General features: G+C 37.4%; 1 protein-coding gene across 2 annotated transcripts in view; it reads right to left on the reverse strand.

Annotated features, from left to right (window-relative positions):
• LOC106874950 (DNA-dependent protein kinase catalytic subunit) overlaps nucleotides 1-17,479 on the reverse strand; it is a 187,811-nt gene that overhangs the window by 91,623 nt on the left and 78,709 nt on the right. For both annotated transcript variants that reach the window (XM_089352834.1, XM_089352835.1), the window contains exons 38-46: nucleotides 13,585-13,747; nucleotides 12,138-12,248; nucleotides 11,403-11,635; nucleotides 10,127-10,262; nucleotides 8,900-8,992; nucleotides 6,309-6,373; nucleotides 3,577-3,658; nucleotides 1,924-2,051; nucleotides 533-740 (exon numbers count right to left, since the gene is read on the reverse strand). In XM_089352834.1, coding sequence (XP_089208960.1) covers nucleotides 533-740; nucleotides 1,924-2,051; nucleotides 3,577-3,658; nucleotides 6,309-6,373; nucleotides 8,900-8,992; nucleotides 10,127-10,262; nucleotides 11,403-11,635; nucleotides 12,138-12,248; nucleotides 13,585-13,747 — 1,219 coding nt within the window. The remainder of the gene's footprint in view (nucleotides 1-532; nucleotides 741-1,923; nucleotides 2,052-3,576; nucleotides 3,659-6,308; nucleotides 6,374-8,899; nucleotides 8,993-10,126; nucleotides 10,263-11,402; nucleotides 11,636-12,137; nucleotides 12,249-13,584; nucleotides 13,748-17,479) is intronic.

The raw sequence follows: 17,479 nt of genomic DNA on the forward strand, positions 1-17,479 counted from the left end.
CACCACTTTGAAGGGTTTCAGTCAAATGAATCAACTGCAGTTAAAGCCTGGTACTTATTCTATCAGTCTCTTTTGTTGAACCATTAAGTTACAGGGATGTAAACAAACCAACACTGGTTGTCAAGTGGTGGTGGTGGAGAAACACAAACACAAAGAACCCACCCCCACATATTTGATGGGCTTCTTTCAGTTTCCATCTCACAAATCTACTCACAAGGCCCAGGTCAGCTCAGGGTTATAGAAGACTCTTGCCCAAGGTGCCATGAGGTTGGAAAGCAAGCATCTTATCCCACATCAACATCTGAATTTACGGTGTATAGTAAAAGATGAAAGAATCTTGTTTTTGACTCATTATGCAATTATTTGCTAAATTGGATTACTTTAGCTGGTCCAAAGCTATTGTAGAAGACACTTGCCATACGGCAGGACTGAACCCTGAAACCACGTGGTTGCAAAGCAAGTTTCTTAATCACACAGCCATACCTATGCCTATAAAATGTTTAACTTTTAAATATTAATCAAGGGAACTTACTTGTGTGATTTCAGCTTCAACGATGTTCACAATGGCAGGAATATTTGATTTAAGAAATTCAACAAATGGAATTTTCGACATATTTCTTAGAAAGGGTAAGCAAACTTTCTTGATTACGAATTTACGGAAATTGTTGGTATGACTCCGAGTCTTCAAGAACAAATCAAATGGTATTTGGACATATGACTTTTGATCAAGTAAAGAAATCCTGAAATAGGAAAAAAATATTGATTGGATCTTAATTTTGAATTTTGAAATTAACTTGTAACGATTTTAGCATGCATATACCATATGCCTGCATATTGTAAGAGGCAACTAACAGGGTTTGTGTCATGAAGGGTATCCTTCTATGCAACATTACCTCTAAAAGTTTCATTTAACCTGTTGGTGTTATATAAAAAGCCCCCAATCCATTCAGTAAAGTGGTTGGCACTATGAAGGGCATCCAGCTGTGAAAACCATGCCAAATCAGACACAGAAGTCTGGTGCAGTCTTCAGCCTGGCCAGCTCCTGTCAAACTGTCCAACCCATGCCAGCATGGAAAATATGTTAAATGATGATGATGATGATGATGCAAACATATACATACAGACATATTTAAATATCATCATCAGCAGGATTTAACAACTGCCTTCCATACGGGCATAGGTTGGAAGGTTTGACAGGATCCAATGAACCAGATGATTGTGTCAAGCTCCAATGTTTGTTTTGGCATGGTTTCTATGGCTGCAAGCCTCCTCCGTTCCCCTGATGCCAACCAATTTACAGAGTGTACTGAGTGCTTTTTTTTTTGTGACATTGACAATAGTGAGGTTGCCAAGTAACTCCCAAGAGAAGGAAAAAGACCCTCAACTGAGTGAAGTTGTGCAGATAGGGGTGGGGTGGCTTTATGACAAGAGTTGAGTGGTTTATGTTTGATAGAGGGACAGCTGTCTGGCTACAAAGGATATGTACATGGCTACCCTGCATCACATAAAGGTGGGTGGCTGGAAAGACAATGCTGTAAGGTGAGCATAAGAGAGAATATGAACAAAAATTTAGGAAGGGTGGATGCATAAGTTCATTAGAGAGTGAGAGAAGAGATGAGTGCAGAGGTGAATACAGTGAATTGAACAAGGGTAGCGGGGTGGGGGGTGGGGGAGATGAAAGAATAACTGTGGCTCAGGAAAGAAGAGGTAATAAGTGGCAGTACAAGAAAGGAGGAGAGCAGCCATACAATAAACATGTAAGGTAGAGCAGGAAATATGGAGATGTATGAAGTGTGAGAGAAGTACAGTGACAAAGGATTCTCTCAAAGGCATGCATGGACCAGGTGGTCATGTTAAATTAGTTGATTGAGTAAATCATTACACAAGATCATCAAAATTGTCACAAATGCAGATTATATTTACCTTTTGATGAAAGTCTCTAAACAGTTATGAATATCTTTTTCATGGCAGTGTTTCTCTTCTTGACAGTAAATTTCAATTACAAGTTCAAGCAACATTTTACTTTTACTTTTTTTCAATGCAAATAAAATCTGAAAATAATAATATCAAGCTACCAACCGCTTCAGCACAAATTTTGCAAGGTTAGAAATTGAAAATTTCAACAAAAGAAATGAAATAAAATTACTGTAGATGAAAAAATATTCCTTCAGCTGTAAGTGTTTATAAACTATATTTTTTTCATGTAAATCTACTTTCCTAAACTCTTGAATTTTTGTTTTTCAGCCCCAAACAACAACACTGTTTGAATTGTGGTTGTGTGACTCAGAACTTAGTGATTACTTGTAGTACAGGGCTTAAGAGTTAAAAATCGTTTACTAAGTGAATGCTTTATTTTTTCCTTTGTGGATAAGTTTAGAAGTCAAACTTCTGTAAAGTTGTAACATTTTCATAATTTTAAGGTAAAACTGAAATTAAGGATGTCTAGGATGTTCACTAACTGAGCTGTTGGGAATTACTGAACCCTATTCTCATGTAATGTTTCTAAGGGTTGTCAGCCTAGTAGAATACAATTCACTCTAAACTCAACCAATGGGTGGATTTGGATTCAAAATTGAAAGCTGTTTCATTTTGATGTTATTTATAGATAACTGAACCAAGTCAGAGGATAATATTTGACTCTTCTGGTAACACAGTATAGAACAAATGATGGGATGTAAACCATCAAACCCTTTGGGTAATAGGTTTCAGCTGTGACAACCCCTAAAACAGTTAAATACAAATTTGTATGTTGCTCTTGAGGAAGACTTTTATGTATCATATTTGATTTTAGAATATATAATACTGTGGAGGTGCAATGGCCCAGTGGTTAGGGCAGTGGACTCGCAGTCATAGGATCGCGGTTTCGATTCCCAGACCGGGCGTTGTGAGTGTTTATTGAGCGAAAACACCTAAAGCTCCACGAGGCTCCAGCAGGGGATGGTGGCAAACCCTGCTGTACTCTTCCACCACAACTTTCTCTCACTCTTTCTTCCTGTTTTTGCTGTGCTTGTAATTCAAAGGGTCAGCCTTGTCACACTGTGTCACGCTGAATATCCCTGAGAACTACGTTAAGGGTACACGTGTCTGTGGAGTGCTCAGCCACTTGCACGTTAATTTCACAAGCAGGCTGTTCCGTTGATCCGATCAACTGGAACCCTCGACGGAGTGCCAACAACAACATATAATACTGAAACCCATCTCATGTAACATTCCTAAATGTTCTGATTCCTATTTCCAAAAGCAGGAATTTACTTCTCAAATACAAAATAAAATGCTTTCAATAATTTTGTAATGAAGACCACCCAAACACTGATGATAAAAGTGGACGGTAAATAAAACAGATTAATAATGATAGGATAATAGTGATTGGTTTCAAATTTTGGCACAAGGCCAGCAATTTCGGGGGAGGATGTAAGTCAATTTCATCAGGCGAAGTCGACCCTGACAGCATTTGAACTCAGAACATAAAGATGGACAAAATGCTGCTAAGTTTTTTGCCCAGCATGTTTACAATTCTACTAGATTGCTGCTGTAAGCCCAGTGTAATATTAAGAGGTATTAGGAGTGATAACAAACCTTATCTAGCAAACTGATATAGGTATCATAGAGAAGAGTTTCTGGTCGAGATTTATCCTTTAAAAATTTCTCTAAATTGGTTCTGAAAAACAAAAATCATACATTTAGCTCATAAAATTTGCTTGAAATAACTTTTTTTATAATTCTTATAATATTATTTTTATATTCTGTTATATTCTGGGCTGCTCATTTCCCCCCCCCCCCCACCAAATAGCCTCATGTACTGTATAATTGTTCTTCACTTCAACTTTATTATTGTTCTCATTTTAATGTCCTTTGTCTAAAATCTTTCGTCACACATCCTTCAACCTCTTCAGTGACTCTCCAGAACAGGAGAAGACACATGGGATGAAGGGTCACTGAAGAGGTCACAAGATGTGTGATGAAAGATTTCAGATAAAGGACACTTAAGTAAGAATAAGAATAAATCAGAAGCGAAGAACAAGAATGTAGTGCTTGTGTTTATTTGTGGGGAGGGAGAAAGAAACAATCCTGAAATATAACAATTTCAACATACGATTTGATATCAGGAATCTGGCAAAAGAAATACATAAACATATTTTTATATACATATCACTATTGCTTTTATAGTATTTGTTGGAAATATGGCATTAAGGTGATTGTATTGGTGGAAAATGTATATCTTGTGTTTCGTATTTGTGTCTGTTTAATGTAGTTGATTGATTTAAGAAGTTTGATTAGAGACTTGTTCTAACTTCTGATGATGTGTTTCCTTTAGTTACTATTGTAATATGTGGTATGGTAAAACCATTATTTGAGTTGTTGATTGTACTAATTACTTAATTACTTTGTTGTTTATATTGGATATAAATATCTATTTTTTCGTTATTGCTTCCGGCCAGAGCAGTGGGTGATGCTGGGAAACCACCTAAAAAACAGATTGCTTTAAAAAGACAAGTAGCCTCTATATAGTCGTTCAATTTGCTAAAAAACAACAGCCAAATCTCACTCAAACCATAGCCTACTATTTAAAAAATAAATGGAGATATTAGATAATGTAGTTAAGAGTACACTATGCTTGAAAACAAGATGGGATGGTCACAGTTGGAATGCCTTGGGACTAGATGACAATGATATTGTATTAGAAAAATGAGGGTCATGATAAAGTTCAAGAAGCACTAAGAAATAACTTTTATGTCTATATATTTTTATAAATTTTTACTATCAAATTTAAATATTAGGAAATATAGAATTGTATTGTACAGGTTTTACAACTTTAATCTCCAAAATATAATTTCTTTAACATATTGGAAATTACCTTTTACTTGTTTCAGTAATTAGACTGTGGTCATGCTGGAGCACCACCTTGAAGAATTTTTAGTTTAGAGAATCAACTCCAGTACTTATATTTTTCAAAGCTTGGTACTTATTCTATCAGTCACTTTTGAAGTAACATTAAGTTATGGAGACATAAACACGCCAACACTGGTTGATGAGTGGTGAGTGGGGACAAAGACAAACACATAGATATATATAAGACAGGCTTCTTTCAGTTTCTGTCCACCAAATCCACTTGCAATACTTTGGTCAGTCCAAAGCTATAGTAGAAGACACTTGCCCAAGGTACCATGCAGTGGGACTGAACCTGGAACCACGCGGTAGTGAAACAAACTTAACTTACTTTATATGAGCATTAAAAAGCAAAAATTTTAACTCTTTAGCATTCACTTACTCTGTAAAATGAAATGCTTATTCATTCACATTATTTTGAATTAACCATAGCTTTGAGATATTGATGATGTGATTGTTTATTTTCAGAATGACTTAGTAGGTAGGTATGAGAGGCTGGATCTGGCCAATTTGAACATAAACAGGTAGAATAATTGCGATGGATACAGCTGTATTAGACTTCTACCAATGTTTAAATGATTTACAGGTGTGAGCAAAAGAATTATGAATAAGAAATCAAAATAAGAATTATATGAGAATGATAAAAATGGATCAGAAATTTGAACAAAAACAAAACAGAAAAAAAAAAAGACCAAATATGATTAACTTCATAGTTGCTTTTTACTACTCAAATTAGGTAGAATGTTTTATACATATATCAAAAATAGATAAATAAATAAAAGATATAAATTATTTAATTATTTATAGGAATAAAAGGTTATAGAAACCATCAATTTTGAGACTGTGATTTCTAATGTTTACATCTGATCAAAACTGCTAATCAAACAATTGATTAGTTAATTGGTGAAATGGTAAACTAGTTGACTAATAATAATGGTTTTAAATCTTAGCACATGGTCAACAATTTTAGTAGGAGGGGTTAAGTAAATTACATCAACCCCAGTGCTCAAATTATACTTATTTTATCAACTTTGAAATGTTGAAAAACGCAGTTAAACCCAGTGGAATTTGATCTCAGAAGATTAAGTGTTGAAAGAAATTCTGCTGTGCATTGTATCTGATGTACTAACAATTCAGCCAACTTGCCACTTTAGATGACTAAATAAAAATAAATGAAGTGAAAGAGAACCAGTGCATGTGTTTATTGCTGTCAAAAGAAGCACTAAAAAATATTGTTTCTTTGTGTGTCTTGCATTTTGCCACCACTATCACCAGTGGAAAGACTATATGGTTTCTCCTGTCCTTATCATAGTGAATATTATATGTGTTACCTTTTTTTGCAATACAAAACATTTAATCAAGCAAAGAAAAGCATACGATAATGAGAGGTTAGTATTGATGATAAAAGAAGAGAACTATACCTTAGTCGAGAGTTGTGTGGCTCAGGTGAAACAGACAGGAAAGGAAGCAGATCCAAGAGAGAGACCTAGTAAAAAAAAAAAATATATATATATATATATACATATATAAATTATTGGTAATTGTTCAGTTTAGTTATATAATAAAAGTAAATAAAATTAAGGAGAGATAAGTAGAAAAAGAAGCAGTTTACTTTTTATACAGTCTTTAAGACTGGCGATTGCTGCCAGAAAGTGAACAAATGTCTTCTTTTCTCAGTGGAATTACATCAGAGAAACTCATGCATGGGCCGTGGCTGCTGAGGACATGTGTAAGCTCGCAAGGAATGATGCCAGTATGCTCCGATGGATGTGTAATGTTAGTGTGCATACTCGACAAAGTGTAAGTATCTTGAGAGAAAAGTTGAACCTAAGAAGCATCAGTTGTGGTGTGCAAGAGAGACGATTGAGCTGGTATGGTCATGTGGCGAGAATGGATGAGGATAGCTGTGTGAAAAAGTGCCACACCCTAACGGTTGAGGGAAGCTGTGGAAAAGGTAGACTCAGGAAGACCTGGGATGAGGTGGTGAAGTACGACCTTCGAACATTAGGCCTCACCAAGGCAATGACTTGTGACCGAGACCTTTGGAAATATGCTGTGCGTGAGAAGACCCGGCAAGCCAAGTGAGACCATAATCCGAGGCCTCTGCCAGGGGTGTAGTTGGCCCACTTATGCGTACCTTTCCTTCATTGGACACTAAACTCCGCTTGCAAAAACCTGTTTAGGCAAGTGAAATCGAAATCGAACCAAATTCGACGACTGGCACCCATGCCAACGTCTCCTTCATTGGACACTAAACTCTGCTTGGGAAGACCTGTTGGGGCAAGTGAAATCGAAATCGTGTTGGCACCTGTACCAATGGAGCGTTAAGAGCACCGCCCAAACGTGATCATTGCCAGAGCAGCTGTCTGGCTTCAGTGCTGGTGGCACGTAAATAGCACCATTTGAGCGCGATCGTTACCAGCGTCGCCTTACTGGCACTTGAAAAAAACATTCAAGCGAGGTCGTTGCCAATGCCACTGGACTAGCTCCTGTACAGGTGGCATGTAAAATACACCATTTTGAGCGTGGCCATTGCCAGTACTGTCTGACTGGCCTTCGTGCCGGTGGCACGTAAAAGCACCCACTACACTCTCGGAGTGGTTGGCATTAGGAAGGGCATCCAGCTGTAGAAACTCTGCCAAATCAGATTGGAGCCTGGTGTAGCCATCTGGTTCGCCAGTCCTTAGTCAAATTGTCCAACCCATGCTAGCATGGAAGGCAGATGTTAAACGATGATGATGATATGAAACAAACAATTTGTCCTATGTCCCAAATTGTTGTCTCAACTTCTGTTTTACCCGCATCCACATATTTTCCACATTTTGTGTGTGGACATCTTGATCATGTGGATCAACGAAATGTTGCTGGTGTATAATCACCTCATGCGTGTAGGCATCACCATTGAGGATACTGATGTTATTATATATGCTTGCCATCCATTGCTGACTACGTGAGACCCAGGTAAAATCCACCTTTGTATCAGCTCAGTTAAAGTTTCTTCTGTGCGGTCAGGTACTTCGACCAAAAAGACACTTTCTTGAGACTCTCTCTCTCTGCCACCCAATACCCAATGTCCCTTTGTTTCTTTTACTACTTATCTCCTGCTTAATTTTTATTTACTTTTTTATACTACTAAACTGAACAATTACCTAAATTATTTAATGCATGGAATTTTGTAGAACTAGAATCATAACTAGTGAACACATAAGTAATAACTGACCCAGGAGGAGCTTGGCTAAATAAATGATTTCCTACATTGGTACAAGGACATTGGCTGTGTGGTAAGTAGCTTGCTTCCCAACCACATAGTTCCGGGTTCAGTCCCACTGCGTGGTACTTTGGGCAAGTGTCTTCTACTATAGCCTCGGGCCGACCAAAGCCTTGTGAGTGGATTTGGTAGACGGAAACTGAAAGAAGCCCGTCGTATATGTGTATATGTATATATATGTGTGTGTGTTTGTCCCCCCAACATCGCTTGACAACTGATGCTGGTGTGTTTACGTCCCCGTAACTTAGCGGTTCGACAAAAGAGACCAATAGAATAAGTACTAGGCTTACAAAGAATAAGTCCTGGGGCCGATTTGCTCGACTAAAGGCGGTGTTCCAGCATGGCTGCAGTCAAATGACTGAAACACGTAAAAGAGTATGGTTGTATGTAAAGTTGATTGAATTCCCTACCTAAAAATGTGTTTGGCTTACATATTCATGAGGGTGGAACTTACCCGAGTGCCCCAACATAGCCACAGTCATATGACTGCGGCTATGTTGGGGCACTGCCTTGATGGGTTTTAGATGAAAAAAGCATCCCAGGACTTACTTTTTTATAAAGCCTGGTACTTATTTTATCAGTTTTTTTGCTGAACCGTCAAGTTATGGGCACGTAATCACACCAAAACTGGTTGTCAAGCAGTGGTGGGGGACAAATACAAGCACAAAGACACACACACATAGATATATACATAATTAATAAGATTATTTAATAATGCATGTTTCATTTATGTTAGATTCTTACCTTGAAGGAAGATGCTACAGTTTTGTTCAACAAAAGTATATAAAAGAACTTGTGCAGCAACTCACAAGTAGGATTTTCACTATTGGAAAGAACCTGAAAAAAATTAAAAGGGAGATTATACTCCTGAAAAAGATGCATTTAAGTCATTTAATATTAACCCTTTAACATTCATGTTACTCTGAGAAAGCAATGCCTATTTATTTATACTGTTTTGAATTAATCATGCATTATAGTTACTACAGCTCCAGGATTTCAATGATATTATTATTTATATTTAGAATGACAGAATGACATTGTCTAGTAGGTGTAGGAGAAGCTGGATTTAGCTATTTCGAAACTAAAAGAGGTAGAATATTTGGGCCAGATATGGATGATTTAAATGCTAAAGAGTTAAAAAAAAAAATTATGGAAATTTTTGAAGAGAGACTTCTGGGAGTTTCTTTATGCAAATGATGCAGCACTAATGGTACACTGAGAGTGCAGGCAGCTCAGGCCATACTTTTGCAGTTAGATTTTGTCTGATCTATACACAGAAAGAGTAAACCCTGCCTGTCTGTTAATGACAAATAGGATGTTATATTGTACGGTGAAGCTAAGTAAGGTAAATATATTCTGCTGTTCCAACCCAGAATACACAGAACTGATATGTATGTTCAGGCTTGTTAACATAACTGTGTAAGTAAAAGAGAAACATATTTTTCAGTTACGTGCTTATTTCTCACATTAACCCTTTAGCATTTTAAACTGGTCATATCCAGCTAAAATAAATCTGTTTTATCTTCAGATTGATCAGACTCACACTTACCCTTCAATATCATTCTGAAAATAGACAATCATGTCATTGAAATCTCAAAGCTACAAGGCAATGTATGACTAATTCATATCAATGTGAATAAATAAGCATTATATTTGACAGAGAAATTTGAATGTTAAAAGGTTAAAACAGGCTTGAAAATCAATTTCATTTTAGCAAAATTTTATTTTCTACAAATCAAAATGAAAGTATTTGTGAATCAGCCATGGAATAGAATATTAAATAGTTCAAGCAGCTATCACAATATTAATTTTGTACAAAATGAATGGTTTTCTCAAAAGTCTTAATCTGCAGAAGTTGCTTTTGTTTCTCTATTCACAACCCACACTCCTATCTACACTAGATTTTTCTTTTTAAGATTTAAACCCAACATAGCTTCAACAGATTCTGAAACGACAACTGTGTGAGCTTACCTTTGAGTCGAGACGAAGGATTTCAAGTAAGATATCAAAAGTGATTCTCTGTGTATCTTCTGATGCATCATCTCTCCACCAATTTTCAATCATACTCCAATTTTTAAAAATAATGTCACAAACTTGTGAAGCGCTCCTAGACAGAACACATAGATATCTCACTTAAACAACAATCCTAATTTCTCAGTTACTTGCATCAGACATTCTAAACTTTTACTTTCAATTTTTTTTTTACATGGTTTAATCAGAAAAAGAAATGCAATGCCATGACTCCTTACAGGGTCCCCATAATTGATAGGAAGAAGGGAGGCAGTTATCTTCAGATAACTGAGACTTGATCTGAATGTATACAGCAGAGTGGACTTCACTAAAAGTACTCAAGAACCAGGTAGTGTTGTTAAGTCAGACAACAGGTTAGAGTACACCACTTTCAAAGAGTATAGTACATTCCACAGGCTTCTGTAGAGTTTCTTTCAACCAGTTTCACTTACATGGTTTCAGCCAACTGGAGGCTTGTGATAAAAGATACTGAAAGAGCTGTGCTAACTCAGTACCACAGGATTGCAATGTAAACTTCTTAACCAAAATGGCAATGACTGAGTAACAGTCCTTGTTACTACATACACCCTCTTTGACGTAAGCAGCAATCTACATGATTGCTGTAGCTGTGTGATATCCTTCAGATTCAAAATGATATCATCAAATGAAAAAAAATCTAAACAATTATATAGGAGATAACAACAGAGAGAATAAAGCTTACCATATCTACTCATGTATGTTGCAAGGAATTTGCAATACATAAAATTCAAAACAATAAAGACAGGGTCAAAACTGATAAGTAGCATTATACTTGAATATAAAGTGAGTTAACACATCAACACCAACAAACCTGTGAAAATGAAGATACTGAAAGAAGTAACCCTGAGATATCAAGCAACTGTTGTATACACTTCATTGCCTGAGACTTATGAAATACAAAATGCAAAGCAAATATATCCCATGGTAACTGTTAACTGAATTAGTACACTAGTGGTAAGTGGTTACACATTCTGTTTGAAGAATTAGATGATAAATCAAACTGTGATGGTTTTTAAGCGATAAACATATTTTAATAAAATTATTTTTTTAAGTCATCCTAGAGTCTTTGTCCAAAGGAATTTTCTTAGATATATTGCATTAGTTAATATAATGTTTAGATTAGATGGAAAGGGTTGAATTGATATTTTCCTATTCTTTTTCTTAACGATGTATAATTAGAAGTTACTGTGAAACTTACTGTTTCCATTTCAAACTTTTGTGCTTCAAGATATCAAGTACTGATATCAGTATATGACCAACAAGTTGAGAATTGCTGCTAGATTTAGCCATTATCATAGGAATTAATTCTGCTGCATGCTCAATGATGTAACCTGACATTTCTTGTTTGAAAATGCACAATAAAATCTCTCCACAACTTGTATCCTGTTGATGGGCTTCTTCAGTAAACACAACTGCCATAAATTCTCTGATCTGTGCAACAGAGAAACAAAGAAATCATCATCATCATCATCGTTTAACGTCCGCTTTCCATGCTAGCATGGGTTGGACAAAAAAAAAATTCGAGAAATAAATATAGAAAAAATATCTTAATGTAAAATTTCGATACAAGTCATTTTAATGAAGGATCTCATAAATTTTCTCTTGCCATTTTTATTTTACTGTCGAATAATTCAGTAAATTTGAATGAGAACAAATAATTTCAGAATAAAAAGCCAATATAAAAAAAAAAGTAAAAATCTTTCACCCCAAATAATTTGGTAAATTTGTAAGGAATCAACAAAATATTTTTAAAAATAATGTTTTTAAGAAGTGAAACTTTCAAATAAGGTTTTTTTTTTACCAGAAGTATTTTATGAAAACATGAGGAGAAAAGAAGAAAGAGAGAGACACACACGCACACAAAAAAAAAAAAAACAAGATAAAAATGTAGTTAATTTAAGAAAAAAAAAAGCAGTTTGATATGAATACATACAGGCAATGATAGTTGTATTGCAAGCTCTAATAATGTTTGGGTCAAAGATAATTCAGTTGGTGTTAATGTTCTGGATGTGAGTTGATTATCATCTGAACGAGTAACAACATTCTGCAAAGAAAAATGAATGCATAAAATGTCAAATCATCAAATATTTAAAGTTTTCAATATTCAGTTATGATCGGATTTTGTTCCACTAGGGATTGCAGGATGTCCTCATTGAGCTCTACAAATCTTCCAGGACGAGCCTCATCTTCTAGGTTGTAGTTTCTGGCTCGGAATTTCTGGAACCACCACTGACACTGGCTTATGCTTATTGTCCAATTGCCATGTACTGCATTAATATTCCTCGCATTTTCTGTTGCATTGTTGCCTTTATTGAATTCATAAAGTAAAATATGTTGAATATGCTCCTTTGTCACTTCCATTATAGCTTTGAAAATATAACTGTTAAAACTGAACTGCACTCTTCAAAACTTGCACTAAGAATAAGTACAATGTAAACTTACTACCTGCTTTCATAGTAAGTTGATGCAGGTAGTTTATCCCACCACCCCCTCTGACTTTTAGTTCATACAATTGAAAAAACTGCACTATTTATGGGATGACCCTATATATATATATATATATATATATATATATATATATATATATATATATATATATATATAGATATATAAATTGTAAATGCAAAAAATAAAAACAAAAACACAAAAGATTCTGCGGTACATGTGTTTCAAGCTTTATATCAGTGTATAATTGACAATACAAAGCTATCTTCAGCCGCAAAAGTATTTCTCTCCCAAGAAATTATATCACATCAGCGTTAAAGGAGGAAGAAAGGTGAGATATAAGAGGTGAGGTTCCTTAACCTATATAGATATATATATAGATATACACACACACACATATATATATAGAGAGAGATTAAGATTTAAAAATTGAAGAAGCAAAAACATTTGGCATGATCCAAAAACATTTAATTTAGATAAAGGTGATGATGATGATGATGAAAGAATATAAACATATGTTTTCGAATGATGCCAAATGTTTTGCTTTTTCATTTTTCATTTTAATCTATATCAATCTCCTCAAGGAGAAACCACTTGTAACTGTCTTTGATGGGCAGTCTCGACATCACACTTTTCAGTTGCACTTTTAGTGGTAAAAACGAATCTGAGCAGTCATAATACATACCTATTAATGTCTGTTGATGAAAACTCCTTGTATACTCTATGTATGTGTGTGTGTGTGCATGTTGGGATTTTGCACAGTTTCCTGAAGCAAATTCTAATTCTTGAAGTACTGGTCAATCTAAGGTTACTGAACTGGACACTGGCTCAAGATGCATCAGATGGAACTTTGATACCTTGTACTCATGAAGTAAATTTCTTAACCATGCAATCATGCCAGCACTCATAAGTAAAAGAAGCATTGCAATCCCTACCTGGGAAACGTTATGCAACAGTTTCGCAGCTAAACTTTCAAGATCCATATCACCCAGCAACTTCACTTTATTTAAGATATGGTAACCAGTCAACAGTTGCTGAAGTTTGAAGTAATTGGTATTTGGAGATTTCAGAGGAATTGGAAGGACTGTCAAAAGATCCCTGTAAAATACAAAACTAAATTTTGTTATATGCGGCTGAAACATAAAATATATGTGCTTGTTTGAGAGATGCTTTTGTATTTATGCCATGCAAATATTTTCAGGAATTTTAGATCTATCAATACCTGAAAATCTTTGTGGCTGCAATTTAATGTCTGTAGAAGCAATTTTACATAATTTTTGTCTAACTTCTATTAAATTTAATGTCTAGAGTTTAAAACTTTCATTTTAGATAATTTAAATTGTTTTTCATCATCATCATCATCATCATCGTTTAACGTCCGCTTTCCATGCTAGCATGGGTTGGACGATTTGACTGAGGACTGGTGAAACCGGATGGCAACACCAGGCTCCAGTCTGATTTGGCAGAGTTTCTACAGCTGGATGCCCTTCCTAACGCCAACCACTCAGAGAGTGTAGTGGGTGCTTTTACGTGTCACCCGCACGAAAACGGCCACGTTCGAAATGGTGTCTTTTATGTGCCACCCGCACAAGCCAGTCCAGGGGCACTGGCAACGATCTCGCTCGAAAATCCTACAGGAGCCAGTCAGGCGGTACTGGCAACGGCCACGCTCAAAATGGTGCATCTCATGTGCCACCCGCACAAGAACCAGTCCAGGGGCACTGGCAACGATCTTACTTGGCTTGCCGGGTCTTCTCACGCACAGCCCATTTCCAAAGGTCTCGGTCTGTAGTCATCGCCTCGGTGAGGCCCAATGTACGAAGGTCTTGCCTCACCCCCTCAGCCCAGGTCTTCCTGGGCCTACCTCTTCCACGGGTTCCCTCAACTGTTAGGGTGTGGCACTTTTTCACGCAGCTATCCTCCTCCATTCTCACCACATGTCCATACCAGCGCAATCGTCTCTCTTGCACGCCACAACTGATGCTTCTAATGTTCAGCTTTTCTCTCAAGATACTTACACTCTGACGGGTATTCACATTGACATTACACATCCAACGGAGCATACTGGCTTCATTCCTTGCGAGCTTACGTATGTCCTCAGCAGTTACAGCCCATGTTTCACTGCCATGTAGCATGGTTGTTCGTACGCATGCGTCATACAGTCTGCCTTTTACTCTGAGTGAGAGTCCCTTTGTCGCCAGCAGGGGTAAGAGCTCTCTAAACTTTGCCCAGGCTATTCTTATTCTAGCAGCTACACTTTCAGCGCACCCACCCCCACTACTAACTTGGTCGCCCAGATAGCGGAAGCTATCGACTACCTCTAGTTTTTCACCCTGGAATGAGATAGAAGTTGTTTCCTGTTTGTTTGCAGTCTTTATTGCACCTGAACATCTGCCACAAACAAAAACTAACTTGCTAGTTAACCTGCCTTTGATGTTGCTGCACCTCTTATGTGTCCATAGCTTGCACCGGGTACATCTTATAGAGTTACTACCTACTCCTTTTCTACATACTGAGCAGGGCCATCTACCTGAAGGGGTTTGTGTTTTATCTACCTTCCTACTTATTAGGATTTTGGTTTTAGCTAGGTTGACTCTAAGGCCCTTCAATTCTAGACCTTGCTTCCACACCTGAAACTTCTCCTCTAGTTCTGATAGTGACTCCGCAATTAGGGCAAGGTCATCAGCATAGAGGAGCTCCCAGGGGCAACCTGTCTTGAACTCCTCTGTGATTGCCTGGAGGACTATGGTAAATAATAGGGGGCTGAGGACGGAACCTTGGTGGACCCCTACCTCTACCCGGAATTCATTGCTGTACTCATTTCCAACCCTCACCTTACTGGCCGCATCTCTGTACATGGCTCGCACAGCTCTCACTAGCCATTCTTCTATCCCAAGTTTCCTCATTGACCACCAGATAAGGGATCGGGGGACCCTGTCAAAGGCTTTCTCCATGTCAACGAAAGCCAGGTACAGAGGTTTATCCTTGGCTAGGTATTTCTCTTGCAACTGTCTCACTAGAAATAAGGCATCAGTAGTGCTTTTACCTGGCACGAACCCAAACTGCATCTCATCTAAATTGATTCGCTCCCTAATTAGTTGGGCTATGACCCTCTCTGTAACTTTCATAACCTGATCTAACAGCTTGATGCCTCTGTATATTTAAGCATGTTTTAGATATTTGAGGCTAACATGGCTGACTGCTTTTATTAATTTAAATTTTTACATTCTATGGAGGACATTAGACGCCATCCTTAACAAAGCCGATTTATCATTGGATGCTCTAGGAAATGGCTCTTCAACACAGCAAGGACTGATGCCATATAAAATGATGATGGCTCTGTCTGTCTATCTATATATGAGCCAAATGAAACTTGTTGAGGCAGATTTTCTAGAGCATGATACCCTTTGTTGCCAACCCTCAACATTTCCAAGCAAGGTTAACAACCCTCATATTTTACCCATGGTCGTACATGTTTTCATGGAAACAAAAGGACACCATTTGTATGACAGTGAAGCTCATTCTACAACAATCACATGATCACATGAAAAGGCACCACTAACAACACCCTAATTGCTTTATCATCCTACTTTCCACACTGACATGGGCTGGATAGAACTGTATAACATTTCTCTACATATCTCAATCAAATCATTTGTGCAAGGAGCAACCTTAACATATTTCAGCTCACCACATTCTACCAAGTATTTTATTATGTTTTTTTATGTGCCCTTTTAAAGCCTAGCCAGGCTCATGGGCCCGGTTTCCCGGTTTCTATGGCATATGTCCCCCCCTCCCCAGCTGGATGGGGTGCCAGTCCATCGCAGCTTTACTCAAGAAACAGGAAGAAAGAGTGAGAGAAAGTTGGGGCGAAAGAGTACAACAGAAGTCACCACCACCCGCTGTCAAAGCCTCGTGGAGCTTTAGGTGTTTTCGCTCAATAAACGCACACAATGCCCAGTCTGGGAATCAAAACCACGATCCCCGACCAGCCGGTCCGCTGCCCTAACCACTGGGCCATTGTGCCTCCACACCAAGTGTTTTATAGCCCACCAAACTAACACAATCATCAGAAGCCAATGAGGAGCCTCTCTACATAACTACTGAATCTGCTAGAGATATCTGTCAAATCTCTCCCTACTGTCTTAAAAGGGAAAATCACATTAAATAATGTAGTTCTAGATACACTATGTCTGAAGAATAAAACAAGAAGAGCATGGCTGCAATACCATTGATCATAAGTCCAGTCAATCAAGACTGATCTTGAGAAAGAGGGAGGAGAGAAGCAACAACAGTCATTTCTCATGCAGACATTTGCTTGTGATTTTGATGCCCAGATGCTTTTTCAACTAATTTATGCTGCTACTACTACTGCTGCTGCTGCTGCTGCTACTACTACTACTGCTGCTGTCAGCACTGTTTTAATGTCCCCTTTCCCTTGCTTGCACAGATCAGACTTAATTCATCAAGGAAGATTTTATATAACCAGACGACCTTCCTGTCATCAACTCTCACTAGTTTCTAAGCAAGATAATATTTCTGCACGACCAGACATGTTTTCATGGGCAGTTGGAAATGAAGGACACCACTTGCATGATGGTAATGTCAGTTTACAGCCATCACACAATTTCAAGACAAGTGGATATGTGCGCACACACAGCAGGCTTCTTTCAGCTTCCATCAACCAAAACCACATACAGGCTTTGTTTAGCCTGGGACTTTAGAATATACAGGTGTAAGGTGCCACATAGTGGGACTGAACCTATAGCAACATGGTTGGGGTGCAAGCTTGTTAACTACAGGGCCATGCCTCAGACTTTCTTTTAAATA

This window comes from Octopus bimaculoides, chromosome 5 (genome assembly GCF_046866305.1).
Source record: "Octopus bimaculoides isolate indiv1 chromosome 5, ASM4686630v1, whole genome shotgun sequence".
NCBI lineage: Eukaryota > Metazoa > Mollusca > Cephalopoda > Octopoda > Octopodidae > Octopus > Octopus bimaculoides.